This window comes from Gymnodraco acuticeps, unplaced genomic scaffold (genome assembly GCF_902827175.1).
Source record: "Gymnodraco acuticeps unplaced genomic scaffold, fGymAcu1.1, whole genome shotgun sequence".
Lineage (NCBI taxonomy): Eukaryota > Metazoa > Chordata > Actinopteri > Perciformes > Bathydraconidae > Gymnodraco > Gymnodraco acuticeps.
In genome coordinates this window covers 332,141-356,502 of record NW_022990675.1, presented here as the reverse complement: position 1 = coordinate 356,502, position 24,362 = coordinate 332,141, and the positions used below count along the sequence as shown (strand labels likewise).

The 24,362-nt window shown below is 42.3% G+C and overlaps 1 protein-coding gene across 1 annotated transcript in view; it reads right to left on the bottom strand.

Moving 5' to 3' along the window:
• nup133 (nucleoporin 133) overlaps positions 1–24,362 on the bottom strand; it is a 31,412-nt gene that overhangs the window by 2,312 nt on the left and 4,738 nt on the right. The window contains 21 exon segments of the mRNA XM_034230107.1: positions 407–471; positions 570–650; positions 1,435–1,553; positions 1,682–1,817; positions 5,297–5,455; positions 5,716–5,849; positions 5,957–6,214; positions 7,034–7,133; positions 8,079–8,201; positions 9,887–10,111; positions 11,315–11,409; positions 11,906–12,069; positions 12,313–12,404; positions 13,163–13,317; positions 13,991–14,141; positions 15,406–15,553; positions 16,283–16,353; positions 16,921–17,076; positions 19,655–19,825; positions 20,335–20,510; positions 20,513–20,570. Coding sequence (XP_034085998.1) covers positions 407–471; positions 570–650; positions 1,435–1,553; positions 1,682–1,817; positions 5,297–5,455; positions 5,716–5,849; positions 5,957–6,214; positions 7,034–7,133; positions 8,079–8,201; positions 9,887–10,111; positions 11,315–11,409; positions 11,906–12,069; positions 12,313–12,404; positions 13,163–13,317; positions 13,991–14,141; positions 15,406–15,553; positions 16,283–16,353; positions 16,921–17,076; positions 19,655–19,825; positions 20,335–20,510; positions 20,513–20,570 — 2,837 coding nt within the window.

Genomic DNA, 24,362 nt, shown 5'->3' with positions numbered 1-24,362 from the left:
TATATTTCTACCTGAAACTGTTAATTTTGCACTAAAGTTCATAAAATGAGAAGATTTGTTTTCTCCACATAATTATTTATTAAAGGTCATATATTTATTTATTTATATTTAAGACATCATAGAGGGAATTATACTGTTAGAAATATGAATGGCCCAATATGTGTATGGAAGATTTTAGACATATAGCCAAGCGTTATGCAAAACTAATCAATAACATCTACAACAACATTTACAGTGTTTCAATGTTTTTTCTCCAACTTATTTTCAACATTTTCTCTTCTTATACAAGTTTTTACTTTCATCTGCAAAGCCCTCTGAACTGACTAATGATTTCACACAGATTGTAAAAATCTTCTTTAAGCGTAATCAAAATTGAATTAAAAAACCTAAAACAACAAGATCTTACTCGTCTCTCCGCAGCGCTTTGCCGAAGATCTCACACTTCAACAAGTCGATGTCCTCAGCTTCCTCCTGCAGCAGAAACACAGATAATACACACAGATTCACTTTGAATTGAAGTCAGGCCGCGGCGAGTCAATTCTGAAACAGGAGAATCATTCGTAGTTCACCTCGTCGATGTACTCGAGCAGATCCAGAGCCTTTTTGAAGTCGTACTCGTTGGCGCGCCTGTTTTCATCGCAGATGTACAGCTGAGGAGAAAAGAGAGAACACTGTGAGCGTGACTTTATACAGAAATACCTTTTTCTGTAGAGAACTAGTTTCCGACGCGTTCAAAAATAAACTTAAACTAGTTTTCACTAAACTGGACCAGAATGTTTTTTCATTTCTATGCATGTTATAAACTGCTAATCTGTGTTGCCCTTCACCCACCATGCTATCGCTACAGATATGCAGATGACATGTAGGCACATTCAGTGTTAGATGTCTTTTTTGATATTTTTATAAATGAGAAAACACAATTTTACATCTGAAAAACTTTACAGCTAAGCAGAGGAAGTATGTGCTGAGCAGAGTTCGCGTTAACCGAATATTTTCCGTCTATGACGGATTTTTTTTAACAATGACGGAAAAATCTGAAAGCAGTCCGTCATTTTGACGGATTAGAACAAACTCGGAACAGCGCCAAAGTTTCCCCGCAGCGAGGCTCCGGTGTTATGCATGCCCACCAAAAGTGAGTGAGTGTGTGAATGAGTGAGTGAGTGTGAATGAGTGAGTGCGTGTGTGAGTGTGTGTATAATAGTGAGTGAGTGTGAATGAGTGAGTGAGTGAGTGAGTGAGTGTGTGTGTGTGAATGTGTGTGTGTGTGTGTGTGTGTATAATAGTGAGTGAGTGTGTGAGTGTGTGTATAATAGTGAGTGAGTGTGTGAATGGGTGAGTGTGTGAGTGTGTGTATAATAGTGAGTGAGTGTGTGTGTGTGTGTGTGTGTGTGTGTGTGTGTGTGTGTGTGTGTGTGTGTGTGTGTGTGTGTGTACCTGGATGAGGTTGTGAGCGCTGAGCAGAGGCATGGTGTCAGGGTTCAGCTGCTTCTCCTCCAGCAGCTGTCGGGGCAGAGTCTCCTGATGCAGCAGGAAGCGCTCCTGCTCCACCATGTCTGAGCCCACAAACACAACACATGAGGTCAACTTCCCTCTCAGGACCATCAACACTTCTTAGTCTTAAGAGCTAACGCTGAACAGAAACGTGGAAATAAACCATGTGCAAAAGTTTAGTGTTTTGTACCGTCGACGTGTTTGTTGAGCTGGTCCTCCGGCAGGTCGGATGCGAGCATGGTGAGTTTACTGAGAGCGAGCAGCGTCTTCTTCTTCACGAAGTACCGAGTCTCTGCGTCCGCCTGGCTGTGCAGCGTGCGGTTGGCCTGAAGGCAAACACATCAGTCACAGCTAGTAATAAAAGAGCTGGAAACACATTTTTATTTAAGGGTCCCAGAATTTTGTTTTAACAGGAATTATTTTTGCCTTGTATGTAGGGGTGGGGGAAATAATCGATACAGCAGAGTATCGCGATACTTTGCGTGGCGATATTGTATCAATACATGGACCGCAAGTATCGATATTTTATTATATAAACTATTCATATTGCAAATCCAAATGAAAGTTTTTGGTAACAATTGCTTTTTGAATCCACTAGATGGTGCTGAGCTTTTTCTTGCGCGGTCATGCACGGTTATTTGTCTTTATTTGTATTCTATTATAACTAATGTGTGCTATCTTCTAGGGCTGCTCAATTAATCGTATTTTAATCGCAATTACGATTTTGGCTTGCAACGATTATGAAAGCAACATAATCGAAATAAAACTTTTTTTTTTTTTTTAATAAATATATCTTTTTTTTTTAAAAATTGGTTTTTCAGTTGAATAAAGTTCAGGGTAATCAACTGTTGAAAACATACTGTTCAAACATATTTTTCTCCAATAAATGGATGTTTTCAAAGTCAATGGATAATCGTTTTTAATAATCGTGATCTCAATTATTGACCCAAATAATTGAGATTATGATTTTTGCCATAATCGAGCAGCCCTACTTCATACCCTTTTTCACCAATGATTTTCAATGACTTCTCCAGGACCTTTACCTCATTTTCCATGACCAAAAACATGACTCTTTCTCAGCGGTACCACTGAAAATGGTTTATTTTAACATGGAACAGGAAATAAGGTCTGAAACATGTTGTGCCGATCTAAAACAAATCAAATAGGCTTCCACACGCTAAAGCAACTCAAATCTCTCACCAGCAAAACACCTCGTCAGTTAAATGCCATTTTACGTTTCATTACGATACAGTATTTATTATCATTATTAGGGCTGTGCAATTAATCGTACTTTAATCTCGATTACGATTTTGGCTTGCAACGATTACGAAAACAACGTAATCAAAATAAAACGATTATTATTTTTATTCAAAAAATAAATGTAATTATTATTTTTTTTAATTATTTTTCAGTTGAATTATATTTAAAGTTCAGGGTAATCAACTCTTAAAAACATACTGTTCAAATTATTTTTTTCAATAAATGGATGTTTTCAAAGTCAATGGATAATCGTTCTTAATAATCGTGATATCAATTATTGACCCAAATAATCGAGATTATGATTTTTGCAATAATCGAGCAGCCCTACTTTCTTCTATAAATTAATATGTTATCTTATTGTGTATTATTGCATGCCACTTTGACCTGCTATGCCACTTTTGCTGCAACAATGCAAATGTTCCCCGCTGTGGGATTAATAAAGGATTACCGATTCAGATTTGAATGAATGTATCTGCAGTTAGGAAAACATTTTTCTTCATTTATGTCCTTTAAAAAAATGAATGCATAGATGTTCTTGTCAAACTAATTGATTAATGGTCTTTTTATTGTAAAACAAGTTTAAAATTTAGATCATTTTCTGACCAGCAAGTCATTTATTATTCGACATATAAACCTATAAACGGATAAAAGTAAACAAAAAGGAAGAGTTAAAGGCATATAGAATAATATAATTTAAATTCGTTTGGTAGGATTTTGGCGATACGATGCGTATTATAATACAGGGGTAATCTAATTTTGGGAAAACGTTCATAGTTGCAAAGAAAAAAACACACACACTATATACATAACATCCAAGTTACAAAGATAAATGCAAACAGTACAGTTTACATTTAATACAAAAATTAAAAAGGTATTTTGACTAGGTAAACAGATTGAGTAAATAACTACTACTATAACTACCATCTTGATTTGTATTTCACATTACCATGGCACCAGATGCAGGAGAGGGACTTATTGCAGAAGTCTGTCTGTATTCAGTGCTTTACGCGTAGAACAGTGAACACTATACATCACCTTTTTGCAAATCAAATATAGTAATGTAATCCTCAGTGTGTTGAAGGTTTCTTGTTATATTTCTGATGTTTGTAAATCACTTTTAATATCGATGTATGAATGTTCTGTAGCCCACAGAAATAAACACTCACTCATTGAGCAAAGAAAGTGAAAAACAAAGTCTGTGTTTAAAAACAGGAAGGCTGATGGGGGTATAAATACTTCCTCTTGCTTGTGTGTGTTTGTGTGTGTGTGTGTGTGTGTGTTTGTGTGTGTGTGTGTTTGTGTGTGTGTGTGTGTGTGTGTGTGTGTGTGTGTGTGTGTGTGTGTGTTTGTGTGTGTGTGTGTGTTAACCAGAGAATAGATGTGTGCCTCTTAAAAGCAAACTGGAAGGAAGGAAGCTGTGTGTGTGTGTGTGTGTTTGTGTGTGTTAACCAGAGAATAGATGTGTGCCTCTTAACAGCAAACTGGAAGGAAGGAAGCTGTGTGTGTGTGTGTGTGTGTGTGTGTGTGTGTGTGTGTGTGTGTGTGTGTGTGTGTGTGTGTTTGATGCAGAGGCAGAATGGTTTGCTGCTGGTTGATGTGAGCTTTAAAGCTGCAGAAACAGGAAGGCAACGGATTCCGTGTTACTTCTGTTTTACACTGTAGTGGATGTAGAGTGTGAACGTGGAAGGGAAGGAAGGAAGGTCTACATATTTCTGGATATACTGCATATTTTTTAAGTGTTAAAAATAGGACATATTGGACGGAAGGAATACAAGAGAAAAGGTAAAAAAGAAAATGGACGAATATACAAATAAAGCCGTATGAAGTCATCAGTTATTCAGGAAGTATAAAACAGGAAGGAAGGAAGGAAGGAAGGAAGGAAGGAAGGAAGGAAGGAAGTGTGTGCGTTTGTACTGAGTCATGAAAAAGCTGTGTGTGTTAGGATTAAGACAAGATAAAAGCCTTTAGTTTTTTAAGGAAGTGTAAAAGAGGAAGGAAGGAAGGAAGGAAATGCTCACATGAAATACAAACAAAACAACATAGAAGCCAACTAAATACATCAGTTATTCAGGAAGTGTAAAAGAGGAAGGAAGGCAGAAAGGATGTGTGTGTGTGTGTGTGTGTGTGTGTGTCATTAGATATTCAGGAAGTGTAAAAGAGGAAGGAAGGCAGAAAGGATGTGTGTGTGTGTGTGTGTGTGTGTGTCATTAGATATTCAGGAAGTGTAAAAGAGGAAGGAAGGCAGAAAGGATGTATGTGTGTGTGTGTGTGTGTGTGTGTCATTAGATATTCAGGAAGTGTAAAAGAGGAAGGAAGGAAGGAAGGAAGGAAGGAAGGAAGGAAGGAAGGAAGGAAGGAAGGAAGGAAGGAAGGAAGGAAGGCAGGCAGGAAGGAAGGAAGGAAGGAAGGCAGAAAAGGTGTGTGTGCGCTGTTGGACTGAAGAATGAAACAAGCACTCACAGTATCACAATATCTAATGACACAGTGTGTGTGTGTCTGTGTGTGTGTGTGTGTGTGTGTGTGTGTGTGTGTGTGTGTGTCGTACGCTGCGGTAGTCGTGCACGTGGATGTGGTGCAGCCAGCTGAGGTGCTGGTGAGACTGCAGGAAGCTGGCGAGCTGCTGGTGCTGCGCCGCCGGCTGAGAGAGCAGCTTCCCTCTCTTCCCTTTCTCCATGTACCATCGGAACAGGAAGTCAGCAAAGTTCTGCGGCAGGAAGTGACACGAGAGAGAAAGAGGAAGTGGGTTAAACAGCTGCATGAGAGCCCGGCGTGATCAAACGAAAGTAAAACCGAGACTTTGAGAAGTCAACTTAAAGACACGTTTCAGGATATCAAGCAATGCATTTTCCAGCTGACCGCACGTTTTTTAGAAGTGTGTTGATCTTAAGACATAGGAGAACTGTCTTTGAAATCAAAGCACGTTTAAAAGTGTTGCAGATTATTTCTCAGTGTTCCTCGGTGTACCTGGTCAGCGAACTTGCTCATGTAGTGCTGCAGGCGGCTCTGGTTGTCCGTCTGCTCGCACATCTGCACCAGGATGTCGAAGTCGCAGTATTTCTCCGCCAGCGCCGCCACCCACTGGTACTGACCCAGCTCCACTGGAACACAGAGGACACTCAGTGAGATCACACAACCCCACTGAATATAATCAACACGTGGGAAAACCTCCTTTCAGTGAGAGCTTTAGGCTGAATCGTCCACTCACACAGCGGCGCCAGCAGCTCGGAGCGGCGCTGGCTGTACTCCATCTCCAAGCTGTTGTAGCGCTCCTGCTGCAGGGAGGTCAGGGAGGTCAGGGAGGTCAGCTGGGCCACGTACCCGCCCAGGTGGATGTCCAGCAGCGCCACCAGCTGCTCACACAGGGCGCTGCGCAGCTCCGAGTCTGCGTTCGGATACACGGAGCGCAGGATGATCTCGTGCTGCCGAGAGATGACGGAGCGAGCGCCGCCAACACCTCCGGACGCTGGAGGAGAGGACGTTCAGATTAAACACATTATATTCATACAGCATCAATTTAACTAAACACTTTTGTCTCAGTGGGATTTATGGCGCATTTCCACCGCAGGGCCTCGCTCGGCTTAGTACGGTATAGTTAGGCCTTGGTAGGACTGGCTCACTTTATGCTGCGTTTCCATTACAGATTAGTAGCTGGGGCAGTTACTATAGTAACGCAGTGTAGGCAGAGCCGTGACGTCATCTTCAATGAGAACCACAGAAAAACAACATCAGCCGTTAGCTCTTAGCACTCAGAGCTCACAGCTCTTCATATCTGTTCAGAAACTAGACAAAAGTTAAACAAGTACAAACCACAGACTGTCTGTGTCATGGCGAATACAGTCGCTGGTTTATTTATGTCTGTAGGCCGTTGTTGTGAGTGTGGACGGTCGGAGCATTTACTACGTTAGCTTAGCCGATCTCCATTCAGAAAACACGTATTTTAAAAGGTTTTTCGCCTGCCGTCTGTCTGCAGACTTGTCAAAGCATTAATTCATGGTTTTTACTAACCGGTATCAGTGTGTTGTTACTTCGGAGTCATTTAGAAACGTGTATTACAATTAAATCACGGTCAAATATGTTCATCTTGTTGTAGTTGCCAGCGATTCTCTCACTAGTTTAGCATACTCAGCCCGGTTGTTGGCCCGGAAAGAACCTCGATTTTGGAGAGCCAGAAAACTGTGAAAAAGTACCCGCTAGCCGGAACTACGCCGAGTGGAAACGCAACCAAAAAAGAAAACCTCAAGATTGTAGTGCCGTTGGTTAAAAAGAAGAATTCAAAAGGTACCTGTCCATGGGATGTATTCTGGCTCGGCAGCAGAGTTTTCAGAAGCTCTGTACATGAAGGCCTTCGTCTCTCTGTAATGTCCGGCAGCCTGAAGCATGTCCTGCACACAGTTACAAACATCTGTATTGTTTCCACTTTAAACGTTTTGTTTTAACTTTAAACAAAAATGTATCGACGCAAGTACATTCACTTTTATATAGTTGTATTCACAGCTGCTTTACAATGGACTTTTGGTCTTGTATACAGTCAATCCTCAACACTTTGTCTTTCAGTTATACTTCTCACATGTGTATAATAGGGTGGTCCTTCGTGAGAGGTACATTCTTTTAATTTATTTTAAGCTCCAACCACCGTAATTCGTTATGATAGTCAAGAAAACTCTCCTGGTGAATTTTATTCAAATTCCAACAACATGTACCCCCCCCTCATCGACCTGGAAGTTTAGCCTCAGTAGGGTGGTCCTTAAAATTGAAAGTGGGAAAGTCTAAGCTCCAACCCCCAGAATTCATTCTATTAGTCAAGAAGACTCTCCTGGTGAATGTTTTCCTCAATCTGACAACATGTACCCCTCCCTCATCGGCCTGCCACACCAGCAGCTGCAACTGAGGCTACACTTCTAGGTCGATGAGGGAGGGGTACATGTTGTCAGATTGAGGAAAACATTCACCAGGAGAGTCTTCTTGACTAATAGAATGAATTCTGGGGGTTGGAGCTTAGACTTTCCCACTTTCAATTTGAAGGACCACCCTAATGTATAAGATACATTAAGCAAGTCTGTTTTTCTATTCATTCTTTTAGCCAATAGTCCTTTTTCTAGGATGACCGGCTTTTCTCAATTCTTTACACTAGCTTTCTTTTATTCAAATATCCATCAAAGTTTCTTCAGAGGAAATACAGAGATAAAAAACTCAAAACACACAAAAAAAAGGAGAATTCCCTCCATTTCCATTGATTTGAAGAAATATGTACAATTGTGTACCTTTACTAAATAACTCAGTTTTGTTAAGTTCATATTTGCTTTTCATGAAATGCAGAATGTGTTTACCTTGATGATGTTGTTGACGGTGAGGATGACCTCGGCCCACTGCACCGAGTCCACCGGGTTCTCCTTCAGACTGCGATCCTCCTCGTCCAGCAGGCAGTCGAACACCGAGGAGATCTGAGAAACCTGCAGCAGAAACACGTGTCACTCAGCGTCTCCATACGATACGATAACACTTCAATGGTCAGATCAAGTCTGAAATGTGACTCCTTGCATCACAGCAGCTCCATGTGTAACATCAACTGACAGATATCAAGACACCATACATGAAAAACAAACATTGAACATAACATCACGATCAGTGAGAGAAAAGCTGCTCAAAGAGCCTTCAGCGTGCATCTGATCTGGGATCAGCTCTGTGTTTACTGAGAGGACTGAAAGGATGCTTCAGGCTGACTTTAGTGATCTCCATTAGAGGGTAGCAGTTCATATTCTCTGTTAGAGCATGACAGACAGCCTCTCAGGTTATTATGGTCTACTGAGTCATAACGTCTCTGACAGGGTGACCAACAATCTTTGAGCAGATGTTTAACAGGTGGAGCAGTTTTGATTTTAAAGCTGTTGACAAACACTTGTACCAGGTAGTATTGCAGTACTCTAGAATAGACAAGATCACAGATGTAAAGAACAACAGAAGAATGTCTCTGCTCGCCCCAAAAGACCTAAGGCGGTGGAGAAAATACATTCTTTGTTTTGTCCTTTTGCTCAGATATTCAGTGTGCTCCTTCCATGACAGCAGATGGTCCACACACACACACACACACACACACACACACACACACACACACACACAGTTTGAGAGTTAAGACAAGAGGCTAAAATATCCTCATCCCACAGGCCATAAGACTATTAAACACCTGAACTTCTGAAATAAACATTCATCGGTTTGCATTTTGCAAATTATTTATCTAATATATCATTCTGTTTACTTGTATATAGACTCTTCTTGCACTATTTCTATTTTATTTACATCTCAAAACATTCTATTGCACTATTTTATTTGTTCTGTCCTATATACATTCCTGTTGCTCTGTTGGAGGACGACTTGACAGTTTTTCATTGCCATATCTACACTGTAGCTAATGTGCACATGGCTATAGAGCGGTTCGACCCTGAAGTAAGCTGCTGGTTCCCTCGACAAAAAGCAACGGGATTTCTCCAAAGGATTTTAGAAAATAAGGTCTGTGGAAAACTAACCTGTTTGATAAATGCACGTTTTGTTCAGTCGGATAATCTCCACATGTCTACCCTACTTTTATCATTTTCTAAATCATAAATCTAATCGCCAGTAGCAAAATGCTAACGTTATGCTATAAAGGAACTACAGCAGGGTCGCTGCTTCAACGTCACGCCAACTTAAGATCCATATTCAAAACTACAGATTCTAAATGGTACGAGTTGAAGCTTTTGTTTGAACACTTTGCAGGAGACAGGGACTTGCTTTCAAGCAGAACAGAAACTAACTTAGAGGAGTGTTTACGTGTTCGGCGTAATGACGTACAACGGCCTCGACAACTTCTGTAGTCCTATTCAGCCACTCGGTAACAACCATCGTTTTTCAGACACGTCAACTCTTCAGAAATCACCAGCGGGGTCACTGCTGATGTGTTTAATGTCGTAGAACAAAACGTGATCCGTCTCTTCAATGTGTCTCAACCACAGACCTTATTTCCAGCTATTCTCCAAAAACGAGTTCAAAAAACCCGTTGACTCTGAGACGAGGGAACAGGAAGTGGTACAATGCTAACTCACTTCCGGGTTTTAGGACTCGTTCCTGCACCACTCTTTAAAGCCTTGAATCTTGGACCCACCTCTCTGAAGAAGACGTCTGCAGCGGTGAGGCTGGGCGGCACGGCGGCGCTGCCCCTCTCCAGCGCGGCGCTGATGGCCCGGTTCACCAGCTCGGCGTGTTTGGAGTGCAGGTTCTTCAGAACCATGGCCGCCTGCAGCTTCTCGGCGTGTTCGCACAGCAGCAGGCGCGTCGCCATGGGAGACGAGCGCACCGTCACCTGGCCGAGGCGATCCAGCAGACCCACCTGACGGAGGAGGAGGGGGCGATTACTTCACGTTATATTAAGTCTACTTTTATGTTCCAGGATGCATCTATTTCCAACGAGAGGTTAATGTTTTAGACTAATGAGAGTATTTTCCAGGGGGTTGTTGGCTACCATCACTAAGGCTGCACAATTCATTAATGACATATTTATTCTCCAGGAAACACAATATTTGTTAAAGTGTGTGTTAAAAAACATTTTGAAATAAGTATTTGTTTTGGGACAGAGCATCTACAACTTAAAGCCTTTTCAAGAATGACCCGCTAAGAGAGCAGCATAAACTTAGAGCAATAATCAACACAAACTACAAACGAAAGAGCACAATATTTGGAGCGAATAAAATGCATAAAACGACTTTAGCGAGATGTCAAGATAAATCACATTGACCGACAGCGCTATACGAGTTATGTACACCACTTTATGTGTGTGGTGTGTGTGTGTGTGTGTGTGGGGGGTGTGTGTGTGTGTGTGTGTGGGTGTGTGTGGGGGGTGTGTGTGTATGTGTGTGTGTGTGTGTGTGTGTGTGTGTGTGTGGGGGGGTGTGTGTGTATGTGTGTGTGGGTGTGTATATGTGTGTGTGTGTGGGGGGGTGTGTGTGTATGTGTGTGGAGGGGTGTGTGTGTATATGTGTGTGTGTGTGTGTGGGGGGGGTGTGTGTGTATGTGTGTGGAGGGGTGTGTGTGTCTCTGTGTGTGTGTGTGTGGGTGTGGGGTGTGTGTGTGGTGTGTTGTGGGGGGGTTTGTTCCTGTGTGTCTGTGTGTGTGTGTGGGGGGGGGGTGTGTGTGTGTCTGTCTCTGTGTGGGGGGTGTGTGTATGTGTGTGTATGTGTGTGTGTGCATGTGTGTGTGTTTATGTATGTGTGTGTGTGTTTATGTATGTGTGTGTGTGTATGAGAGTGTGAGTGTGTGTGTGTGTATGAGAGTGTGTGTGTGTGGGGTGTGTGTGTGTGTGTGTGTGTCTGTGTGTGTCTGTGTGTGTCTGTATGTGAATGTATGTGTGTGCACGTGTATGAGAGTGTGAGTGTGTGTGTGTGGTGTGTGTATGTTAGTGTGTGTGTGTATGTGGATGAGAGTGTGTGTGTGTACATGTATGAGAGTGTGAGTGTGTACGTGTGTGTACGTGTGTGAGTGTGTGTGGTGTGTGTGTGTGTGTGTGGTGTGTGTGAGTGTGTGTGTGTGTGTGTACCTGCAGCAGGAATTCCATGAAGCAGCCGTGGGCCTTCATCTTGTCCTCCAGCTGATGGAGGATGATGAGGGAGGTGAGAGGGAACCCAGCGCTCTCTGGATAAAATATAAAAATATTTTTTTGTATGAAATAAACATGTCAAAAGTAAGAACAGTAAGTTATTTAATATAATAGATGTAAAAAAATACATGAAGAGTAAGATAGAGGACGGACAATATCTTTGTATCTGAGGGACATGATGACAAATACATCCTTAAAAGAATAACCATTAAAGAAACACACATTACGAAAGTTGTAATAACTCTGCATTAAAGTTACTGGACGTGAAGAACAAAGAATCCTTGGACTGCATACTGAATACATTAAAATATGTAATACACTAAATATAACCTCTTGTTCTTCTTCATGTCACATATGTACACAAATATCTCCTGTAAAAACTATAAGAAATCTTAAGTGTTTTTTAATTGGGAACATCATAATGAAATCAAGATTAGAATCTGACTCATCACTCAATCACTATATGTGTCATAGTAACATAGTAAAGAAATGCTACACCAGGAACAATATCAAAGTCTCTCTCTCTCTCACCGTCGGGCACGGACTCGGCCCAGCGGGGGTCCGAGGCGGGGTAATCGTCCACGAGGTCCAGATCGATCCGGGTCACCATGCTGTCCAGCTCCGACCCCTCCTCCCCGTCTCCATCGGGGGGGAAGATCTCGTCTGTGACCGTCTGAGCGCCCACCAGGTCGTTACTGACAGAGGGAGAAGAAGGACATGTATTTACAAGGATTAACACAATCCTATATCATGCAGGTTCAGTCCATAACGTTTGAGCAGCCAACATTTAATACATGCTTCTTGGGTAACATTAAGCTGTCTTTGGCTCTTTTCTTGCTGTAACAAATGCAACATTCCCCTCTGTCGGATGAATAAAGGTATTCTGAAGAATTGAAGTGCATAGATACAAGTCAAAATAAATGCAATATTAAATGTACCGGCAGAACTGCAGGAACGCCGCCTTCAGCAGTTTGGTTTTGTCCTCTTGAGCTACCGGCTCCGCTCTGCTCAAAGTCTCCATGGCTGAACTCTTTAAACACAAATACAGAAGAAAAAAAACTTTAGATTCAACCACAGTCAATGAGTCTGCTCCAGGTTTGATGAACACTTTGGAAGTTAGACTGGCAGACACACAACGAGACGACTTTATTGAAAGTGCACCGTATTTATTTGGCCACTCCGGGGTCCTGTACTGTATCGATAAACATAAAACCTGTTTGAGGCAAACACACATCCTCAGTTCTACCATGGTTGTACAATTGCACATTCAGTCGTGCTATTCTGTGATAAACATACAGAGATGCCCCTTAATGTTCGTCTGCAGCTGTGTCTGTGATGCAGTGTGGGTTTTGATGCATGTCTATGGTTTTCTAGATAATCACAGATCCAAATAACTTCACATGTGGCTCTGCACTGCCTGAGGGTCTCAGCAACACACACTCCAAACATGAAGTAGATCAGTAGATAATGAGATAATCAAAACTCAGATACACACACAGTCTGTCATTATAATGTGATTTGCTAATAGGTTCCCTGAACACAAGTAATTTAGCGTGAAAAAAGCATAGTAAATTAACAGTTTAATAAAGATGGCAGCCCTATACCAGAGTCTGGTACAAAGTGAGTTATCAGCTAGCTGCCTGTAGATATAGCATTAGTTGATATTAATCTTGTCAGTAGCCTTGTCCCCCTTTTGTTTGTTTGTTCACTATGTAAAGCGGCCTTGGGTCCCATGAAAGGCTCTATACAAATGTAATCTATTATTATTATTAGATCCCCTCTCAGTACCTCTGGAGCTGCAGCCAGCGAGGAGCACAGCGAGTCCTCCATGGTCTCCGGCAGGATGGAGACGCTCTCTCGGGCCACGACCGCCACCAGGCCGCTGTTCTGAGAGAAAAACACGGGCAGGTTGGCGCAGCAGCCGCCTCCACGAACACCATCACCTGAAACAGAGAGGGGAAGAAATGCACTGTTAGGAACTATTAGGAATTTCGATCATTATGCCTTACTTTACTAAATGACTCACTGCTGAAAGTTACTAGTTAATCTACTAGTTACATTACTTCATCTAATCAGGACAATACTGTACACAAGACCTCTGCTTGCTGCTCTTTGTTTGAACATCAGCCGTGTTTCTTTCGCGGCATCACACTGCTCCAGGTAGCTTGCAAAAGTGTTCCTGTCTGATGGCGGGAAATGTGTTTCGGAAAGACTGCGATTCCACCGTTGCAACATTTCCTCCACTATGTTTATCTTATCTTTTAAAACCCAAACAAAAATAAATGAATGTAAAATGACAAAGCTTACATTTCTTGATGTACTTCAGGATCAGATAACAAAACACCCTTTCTAAATTGTAAATCTGCAGGAGAAAAGGCTACAAATATTCTAATTATTTCTTTGTTGTGATAGTTACTCGTTGTTTGTCAGACCAAAAACTCTATGTTCCCTGGTTGTAGTAACTTATCAAATATGTAATAACTGATTAGGATAATAAAGTGCTAAATATACTATAACTCCTTTCTATGAAAATGATATTTCAGAAACAAACGTTTGTAAATTTTGGGCCAACGATGGAGCCAGAGAGAATGATCGTATAGAATGTTTTTTTCTCACCGGACGTGGTGAAGCTGATCTTCTCGTCAGGCGGCCCCCCCCGGCTGGTTCCTGTGGAGCAGGCGAAAACCAGCTCCTGGTTGTAGAGGAAGGCGGTGCCGCCGGGCGAGAGAGGCAACACCAGCCGAGTCTCCTGCAGCGCCTCCTCACTCTGAGGGGACAAGATACAGCATGAAGAGTGCATCTGCTGAAATCACACTGAAGGAAACGGTAAACAAAACATCATCCTCCCAAGGAAGTATTGACCTCTGTAAGCCTGGGTGGCATAGAGTCATCTTAAAATGTGCTAAACACACATGTAAATATGCTGGACTGTTTATTTATAGTGTCTTAGTTTCTCTTATGTACATTGCCATGTTTTTAATGCTGCTGCAACGCAAACATTTACCAAATTGGGATCAATAAAGTGTCTGCCTGCCTGCCTGCCTGTCTGCCTGCCTGTCTGTCCATCCGTCTATCTATCCGTCTATCTATCCGTCTGTCTATCCGTCTGTCTGTCCGTCTGTCTGTCTGTCCGTCTATCTATCCGTCTGTCTGTCCGTCTATCTATCCGTCTGCCTGCCTGTCTGTCTATCCGTCTGTCTGTCCGTCTATCTATCCGTCTATCTATCCGTCTATCTATCCGTCTGTCTGTCTATCCGTCTGTCTGTCCATCCGTCTGTCCGTCTGTCTGTCTATCCGTCTGTCTGTCCATCCGTCTATCTGTCTGTCTATCCGTCTGTCTATCCGTCTGTCTGTCCGTCTATCTATCCGTCTGTCTGTCCATCCGTCTATCTATCCGTCTATCCGTCTGTCTATCCGTCTATCTATCCGTCTGTCTGCCTGTCTGTCTATCCATCTGTCTATCCGTCTGTCTATCCGTCTGTCTGTCTGTCTATCCGTCTGTCTATCCGTCTGTCTGTCCGTCTATCTATCCGTCTGTCTGTCCATCCGTCTATCTATCCGTCTATCTGTCTGTCTATCCGTCTATCTATCCGTCTGTCTGCCTGTCTGTCTATCCATCTGTCTATCCGTCTGTCTATCCGTCTGTCTATCCGTCTATCTATCCGTCTGTCTGCCTGCCTGTCTGTCTACCTACCTATCCATCTATAACAAACATTTACGATACGATATTCCTTTAATGATCAAGTCTTGCATCACAGCAGCTCCATTTGTAACATCAACACAGATGTAAATATTGGGTTATTTAATCAAATCTAACTATATATAAAATAACTATTGACTCCAATGTACTGGAGTATAGATAGAAAACTAAGAGGCAGACATCTCAAAAGCCTCCTCACATAAAAACCAAAACTAACAACATAAATAGACGATGGTAGAGATCTGTGGTAAAATATGTCTTTTGGAACTGGTGTTAACTAACCCTTGAATATATCCAGTGAAAAAGACTCACTCTTCTGATGAGGACTGACCTGGAAGGGGGGGTTGTGTTTGGTGACCTCCACGATGAAGTTGTCTGCGATGGCGGCTCCGGTGTCCTGCAGCGTGACGAGGCAGAAGTACACCAGGCAGGGAGAGTCTGACAGGTGCCAGGCTGCAGCCAGGACCACCAGACCGGATCTGAACACGATATGATAACACTTCAATGGTCAGATCAAGTCTGAAATGTGACTTGCATCACAGCAGCTCCATGTGTAACATCAACAGACAAATATCAAGACACAATACATGAAAAACAAACAACAAACATTTAACATAACATCACGAGCACTGAGAGAAAAGCTGCTCAAAGAGCCTTCAGCGTGCATCTGATCTGTAGCTCTGTGTTTACTGAGACGACTGAAAGGATGCTTCAGGCTGACTTTAGTGATCTCCATTAGAGGGTAGCAGTTCATATTCTCTGTTAGAGCATGCTTTGGGTCCCAGACACACACACACACACACACACACACACACACACACACACACACACACACACACACCACACACACACACACACACACACACACACACACACACACACACACACACACACACACACACACACACACACACACACACACACACACACACACAACACACACACACACACACACACACACACACACACACACACCACACACACACACACACACACACACACACACACACACACACACACACACACACACACACACACACACACACACACACACACACACACACACACACACACACACACACACACACACACACACACACACACACACACACACACACACACACACACACACACACACACACACACACACACACACACACACACACACACACACACACACACACACACAGAGAGAAGAACACACTCACTGGCTGAGCTTCATGTCCAGGTACGTCACGTTGGCTCCCTCCTTCAGCTCCTCGTAGTTGCTCTCTGACCCCTGGTGGGAGAGCATGTTGGATATCTTTTAAAAACTACCACCATGAAATACATTCATAGTATATAGAAGTTGATCCATGCCACTCAGGGGCGCCGCCAGGGATTTTGGGTCCCATGAAAATATATCACATTGGTTACATTTGTTTTACTTAATGTTCTAAAATACTTTGGGCCCCTGTCAGTCACGGGCCCTTAGAACCGCCCTAACTTTTCACCCCCTTACCGATAAGATAAGATAAGATGGACCTTTATTAATGCCTGTGGGGAAATTCAGTAGTTTAACAGCAACAGGGTGAGAATGAAAAACTGGACAGCAAGATTCACACAGATTAATAAAAAGGATAAAATAAGAAATTAAATAAGAAATGAACATATATAAATATTGGGTCTTACATATTAGATATATTTACATGTATGTGTGGAAACAGTGTATTTTATGTACATTTAAGTAATTATTATTAATGCAGGAATTAAAACAAATATTTTTCTAACAGCAAGGACCTGAATACCTCCGCCAGCTCTGTATGAGACTCAATCACACTCTGTATGTTCTGATGCTGGTACTGACCCAGATGGCGTCGGCGATGCTCTCGGTCAGAGCCTTCTGAGCGTCCCAGTTGAGGACCTGGTGCTCCCAGCTGTCCTCCAGCTCCCACTTACTGAGGCTGGAGCTGCTCAAAGTGTACAGAGAGCTGGACCCCCCCGCCCACATCACACTGTGGAGCTGCAGGGAAACACAGGAAGTCAGAGTGGAGACGTACAGCATCTGAACACTAGACGGTAACATATTTACTTACTTTACATATTTACTAGGGGTGCGAATCACCAGGCTCCCCACGATACGATAGCGATACTTAAGCCACGATATGATAGTATTCTACGATATGCTAAGTTTTGCGATACGATATATTGCATTTCTGATTTCTTTCTCCGCTGAATCAATCTTTGTTTTGACCACTGACTTTAGCCCGAGCCGTATATAAATCTCTTTATACTCCATGGCCATGGCCGCACAAGAAAAAGCTCAGCAACATTTACTGGATTGAAAAAGCAATTGTAACCAAAAACTTTCATTTGGATTTGCAATATGAATAGTTTATATAATAAAATATCGATACTTGGCGTCCTTGTATCGATACAATATCGCCACGCAAAGTATCGCAATACTCTGCTATATCGATTACTTCCCCCACCCCCATTCACTCTAGCTTTCAAACTCTGATCAACAACCCCCCCCCCCCCCCCACACACACTTTACTCGCACTTGGATAAGGACTACCGTTTGTGTTTTTTTGTTTTCTTTGTAGACTGAAGACTCAAGGCTTGTATTGTCATGTGTGCATAGCTACAGTGTAGCAGAGCAGCAGAGCAACACAACAGATACAATAGTTAAAAGTACAAATACAAACAAAATAAAATAGAAATAGTGCAAGGAGAGTCTATGTATTATTCTTAGAGCTGAAATTAATAAAACTGTCAGATCTTGTTGAATTCCAAATTGCACAAATCATGTTTAAGGCAAAAAACGTTCAATTACCTGGAATATTCAGATATTGTTCAATAAAAGACAAGGGAATTATTATTTACGTGGTTCATTTATATTCACTAATGTTAGGGTGCGCACAACAAAGAGAAGTGTTTGTGTTTGTGGGGTGAAGATCTGGAACAATGTGAGCGAGGAGCTGAAGGGATGTCCAAACATCAAACTATTCAAAAAGAGGTATAAAGACACAATTCTCTCAAGGTACAGGGACTGCTAATCCATAACTGTTTATATTCTTGTTTTGTATTCTATTTATGAATTTGTGTTTGTATGAATTTGTGTATATATATATTAGGGACGCTCCGATCGATCGGTCACCGATCAAGATCGGCCGATACTCACTCTCTACCGATCGATCGGTGCTCTCTAAAAATGCCGATCGCGAGAGCCGATCGCATGACGTAAAATACATGAAACTTTTCTCTGTGCGGCAAAACAAGCTCGCCAAAATGGCTTCACCGGTCTGGCAGTATTTCAAGGAGTCCGAAAAAGACAGTAAAATAGCGGAATGCAACGTGTGTGAAGCAGAAATCCTGCAGCTCCGCCCGCCGGACAGGTGAACGGAGCGAAACACACAAGAGTTAGACCTACTTAGCTATTTGATCTACCTCTGGAACTAAACTAGTTATAAATATATTTATTCTTCACTGTCGGGTCACTCATTACTGGATCAGTGAGCTGCATGAGACGATACTGACGGGCTGTCAGGAGAGAGGAAAAGAGAAGCTTCCGCTCATTTCTCCCGTGTTATTATCCAAAGTGAATGTAAACTTGAATAATGTACTTCATTTGAATGTAATAATTAAGTTGATTGTTGTTTGTGGAAGCTCCAGTGAATGAGCATTAACTGAGTTTTAAACATCACTTTAAATGGAAGATTTAAAGTGATGTTTAAATCTTCCATTTTCCGGCGATCGGCCCCGAAATTGGCGATCGGAGCATCCCTAATATATATATATATATATATATATATATATATATATATATATATATAGAGACCATTCTCTTAACTTGCCTGTATATATTATATGAATGATTATATAAATTATTCAAGATTATAAGTATACATTTATATTGTATGTTAACATATATTAAGATGTAACAAAAAAAAAGGGAGAAGGGGTCGGATTAAATAAACTTCTTCCGACCGCTTTTCGGACGTGTACTTCGCTAAAGCTTTGTTGTTTATTGATATCAGACAATGATACTACAGATTATTCAATTATTAATTAAATATTTAGTTTTGTTATTGCATTCATTTGTATAGTACTGTATCATCTTTTGTTTCATTTGTATTTTCTTTGGTTTTACACGCTCGAAAAAATAAAATAAAGTATACTACAAGTAACAGTTGTACTGTTTTTGTTCTGATTTGATGTAAAGCGTCTTAGAGCATTAGGAACAGCGCTATAACAATTCAATGTATTATTATTATTATTGTAGGAGCCATTTTCTCATGAGATTGTGTTGTGTATATTATTTATTTCATTTGAGTGTGTTACTCCTGCAGGTCAGGTTTTGCAGAATGAAGGCGTCTTTAGACCTAGCTGGTTGGGCGCGTGCAGCTTGGTTCCTAATTTTACCTTTAATAAGTTATTTTCTCCACTGCCTTTTTGGAATAAACAAGCAGATTTTACTTTTCAATCGCATCTGGACATTCATCGATCAGCCCACGAGTGAATCACAGACAAAAGACTCAAACAAATGGATATCGTGGTCACTACAGTTATCAAGATAATGATATGTTAGTGAGACTCACCGTGTCGTTGGCCGGCGGGGAGAGGATGCCGAACAGACTGGAGACTCTGCGTCCGATCCCAGAGAGAACGCCCTGCCCTCGCTGCAGCGCGCGGTACTGAAGCTTTCCAGAAGAGTCTACACTCGCTCTCATGAGATGGTTCTTCTCTGAGGTCAAGATGAAGCTCCTGCCCTGAAAAAGAGGACAGGAGAGTTAAGAAAAGATAGCAGAGTTAAACCCGGGTCCCCAAAACAGAGTCTGAGCCCCATTACATACAACAACAAATCCCATTTACTGAAGATGTACTTGCTGTGGAGGCTCTACAGTTAGTAGAAGTTAAGTAGAAGAATATAGTACTTAAATAAATGTACCAGGTAAAATTCCACCAGTGGGAAACAATGTATACCTAAATTGAGTCGCTACGAGGCTAAACTTGGCTTAAGGCTGTGTGTAAGGCTGTGTTCAATAAGAAAGTCCGTACTGATGTTGAAAGTGTTAATGATGTTTAATAAACAAAATGAAATACATGATAACTTAGGTAGGAGTCGGACCACACAGTCAACAGAATAAATATCAGCACAATCTCACCCTCTGTCAACCGGGAAGTGCTCAATAATTACAAATGAAAGTGATGTAAACAAATCATATGATGAATACATTAATATACTCCGGCTGAATAGCATTATTGCTCCTACACTTACTTTGACAGCGAGCACAAAGTTGCAGAGGTCCCCCAGGTCCACGTCTGTCTCGGTGAAGTTCCCCTCCTGAGACAGACTGGGCCACAGGCGGGCCGTTCCCTCCACAGACAGAACCAGCACGGAGATGGACTGAACGCCGGCCGTCTCCAGGGGAGCGGGCGGAGGAAACGGCCACCAGAGTCGGCCGTGTAGTTGTACTCACTGTCGGGAAGCTGCAGCTCCTTACACACCGACAGCTGCAGGACAACAGAGGGGTGAGGTGGATTTTATTATTAATCTGTGAGGGTTTCCTCCTGGGGTTGGGAGGGTTACTTGGAAGGTCACCTATTATGCAAAATCTTCTTCTTCATGTCTCTTCTACATCAACATGTGTCCCCTCTTCTTCATGTCTCTTCTACATCACAATGTGTCCCCTCTTCTTCATGTCTCTTCTACATCAACATGTGTCCCCTCTTCTCCATGTCTCTTCTACATCAACATGTGTCCCCTCTTCTCCATGTCTCTCTATCACCATGTGTCCCCTCTCTATGTCTCTTCTACATCAACATGTGTCCCCTCTTCTCCATGTCTCTTCTACATCAACATGTGTCCCCTCTTCTTCATGTCTCTTCTACATCAACATGTGTCCCCTCTTCTTCATGTCTCTTCTACATCAACATGTGTCCCCTCTTCTTCATGTCTCTTCTAACATCAACATGTGTCCCCCTTCTTCATGTCTCTTCTACATCACATGTGTCCACTCTTCTCCATGTCTCTTCTACATCAACATGTGTCCCCTCTTCTTCATGTCTCTTCTACATCAACATGTGTCCCCTCTTCCTCATGTCTCTTCTACATCAACGTGTGTCCCCTCTTCTGCATGTCTCTTCTACATCAACGTGTGTCCCCTCTTCTTCATGTCTCTTCTACATCACCATGTGTCCCCTCTTCTTCATGTCTCTTCTACATCAACATGTGTCCCCTCTTCTCCATGTCTCTTCTACATCAACATGTGGCCCCTCTTCCTCATGTCTCTTCTACCTCAACATGTGTCCCCTCTTCTTCATGTCTCTTCTACAATCAGCATGTGTCCCCTCTTCTTCATGTCTCCTTCATCAACATGTGTCCCCTCTTCTTCATGTCTCTTCTACATCAATGTGTCCCCTCTTCTTCATGTCTCTTCTACATCAACATGTGTCCCCTCTTCTTCATGTCTCTTCTACATCAACATGTGTCCCCTTTCTTCATGTCTCTTCTACATCAACATGTGTCCCCTCTTCTTCATGTCTCTTCTACATCAACATGTGTCCCCTCTTCTTCATTCATGTCTCTTCTACATCAACATGTCCCCTCTTCCCCTCTTCTTCGTGTCTCTTCTACATCAACATGTGTCCCCTCTTCTTCATGTCTCTTCTACATCAAACATGTGTCCCCTCTTCTTCATGTCTCTTCTACATCAACATGTGTCCCCTCTTCTCATGTCTCTTCTACATCAACATGTGTCCCCTCTTCTTCATGTCTCTTCTACATCAACATGTGTCCCCTCTTCTTCATGTCTCTTCTACATCAACATGTGTCCCCTCTTCTTCATGTCTCTTCTACACATCAACATGTGTCCCCTCTTCTTCATGTCTCTTCTACATCAACATGTGTCCCCTCTTCCTCATGTCTCTTCTACATCAACATGTGTCCCTCTTCTTCATGTCTCTTCTACATCAACATGTGTCCCCTCTTCTTCATGTCTCTTCTACATCAACATGTGTCCCCTCTTCTTCATGTCTCTTCTACATCAACATGTGTCCCCTCTTCTTCATGTCTCTTCTACATCAACATGTGTCCCTCTTCTCATGTCTCTCATGTCTCTTCTACATCAACATGTGTCCCCTCTTCTTCATGTCTCTTCTACATCAACATGTGTCCCCTCTTCTTCATGTCTCTTCTACTCAACAGTGTCCCCTCTTCTTCATGTCTCTTCTACATCAACATGTGTCCCCTCTTCTCATGTCTCTTCTACATCAACATGTGTCCCCTCTTCTTCATGTCTCTTCTACATCAACATGTGTCCCCTCTTCTTCATGTCTCTTCTACATCAACATGTGTCCCCTCTTCTTCATGTCTCTTCTACATCAACATGTGTCCCCTCTTCTTCATGTCTCTTCTACATCAACATGTGTCCCCTCTTCTTCATGTCTCTTCTACATCAACATGTGTCCCCTCTTCTTCATGTCTCTTCTACATCAACATGTGTCCCCTCTTCTTCATGTCTCTTCTACATCAACATGTGTCCCCTCTTCTTCATGTCTCTTCTACATCAACATGTGTCCCCTCTTCTCATGTCTCTTCTACATCAACATGTGTCCCCTCTTCTTCATGTCTCTTCTACATCAACATGTGTCCCCTCTTCTCATGTCTCTTCTACATCAACATGTGTCCCCTCTTCTTCATGTCTCTTCTACATCAACATGTGTCCCCTCTTCTTCATGTCTCTTCTACATCAACATGTGTCCCCTCTTCTTCATGTCTCTTCTACATCAACATGTGTCCCCTCTTCTTCATGTCTCTTCTACATCAACATGTGTCCCCTCTTCTTCATGTCTCTTCTACATCAACATGTGTCCCCTCTTCTTCATGTCTCTTCTACATCACCATGTGTCCCCTCTTCTTCATGTCTCTTCTACATCAACAGGTGTCCCCCTCTTCTTCATGTTCTCTTCTACATCAACATGTGTCCCCTCGTTCTCTCAATGGTCTCTTTCTACATCACCATGTGTCCCCTCTTCTTCATGTCTCTTCTACAGTCAACATGTGTCCCCTCTTCTCTATGTCTCTTCTACATCAACATGTGTCCCCTCTTCTTCATGTCTCTTCTACATCAACATGTGTCCCCTCTCTTCATGTCTCTTCTACATCAACATGTGTCCCCTCTTCTCATGTCTCTTCTACATCAACATGTGTCCCCTCTTCTTCATGTCTCTTCTACATCAACCTGTGTCCCCTCTTCTTCATGTCTCTTCTACATCAACATGTGTCCCCTCTTCTTCATGTCTCTTCTACATCAACATGTGTCCCCTCTTCTTCATGTCTCTTCTACATCAACATGTGTCCCCTCTTCTTCATGTCTTCTTCTACATCAACATGTGTCCCCTCTTCCTCATGTCTCTTCTACATCAACAGTGTGTCCCCTCTTCTTCATGTCTCTTCTACAATCAACATGTGTCCCCTTCTTCTTCATGTCTCTTCTACATCAACATGTGTCCCCTCTTCTTCCATGTCTCTTCTACATCAACATGTGTCCCCTTCTTCTTCATGTCTCTTCTACATCAACATGTGTCCCTTCTTCTTCATGTCTCTTCTACATCAACATGGTCCCTCTTCTTCATGTCTCTTCTACATCAACATGTGTCCCCTCTTCTTGCTGTCTCTTCTACATAACATGTGTCCCTCTTCTCATGTCTCTTCTACATCAACATGTGTCCCTCTTCTTCATGTCTCTTCTACATCAACATGTGTCCCCTCTTCTTCATGTCTCTTCTACATCAACATGTGTCCCCTTCTTTCTTCATGTCTCTTCTACATCAACATGTGTCCCCTCTTCTTCATGTCTCTTCTACATCAACATGTGTCCCCTCTTCTTCATGTCTCTTCTACATCAACATGTGTCCCCTCTTCTTCATGTCTCTTCTACATCAACATGTGTCCCCTCTTCTCATGTCTCTTCTACATCAACATGTGTCCCCTTCTTCATGTCTCTTCTACGTCAACATGTGTCCCCTCTTCTCCAGTCTCTTCTACATCAACATGTGTCCCCTCTTCTTCATGTCTCTTCTACATCAACATGTGTCCCCTCTCTTCATGTCTCTTCTACATCAACATGTGTCCCCTCTTCTTCATGTCTCTTCTACATCAACATGTGTCCCCTCTTCTCCATGGTCTCTTCTACATCAACATGTGTCCCCTCTTCTTCATGTCTCTTCTACATCAACATGTGTCCCCTCTTCTTCATGTCTCTTCTACATCAACAGTGTCCCCTCTTCTTCATGTCTCTTCTA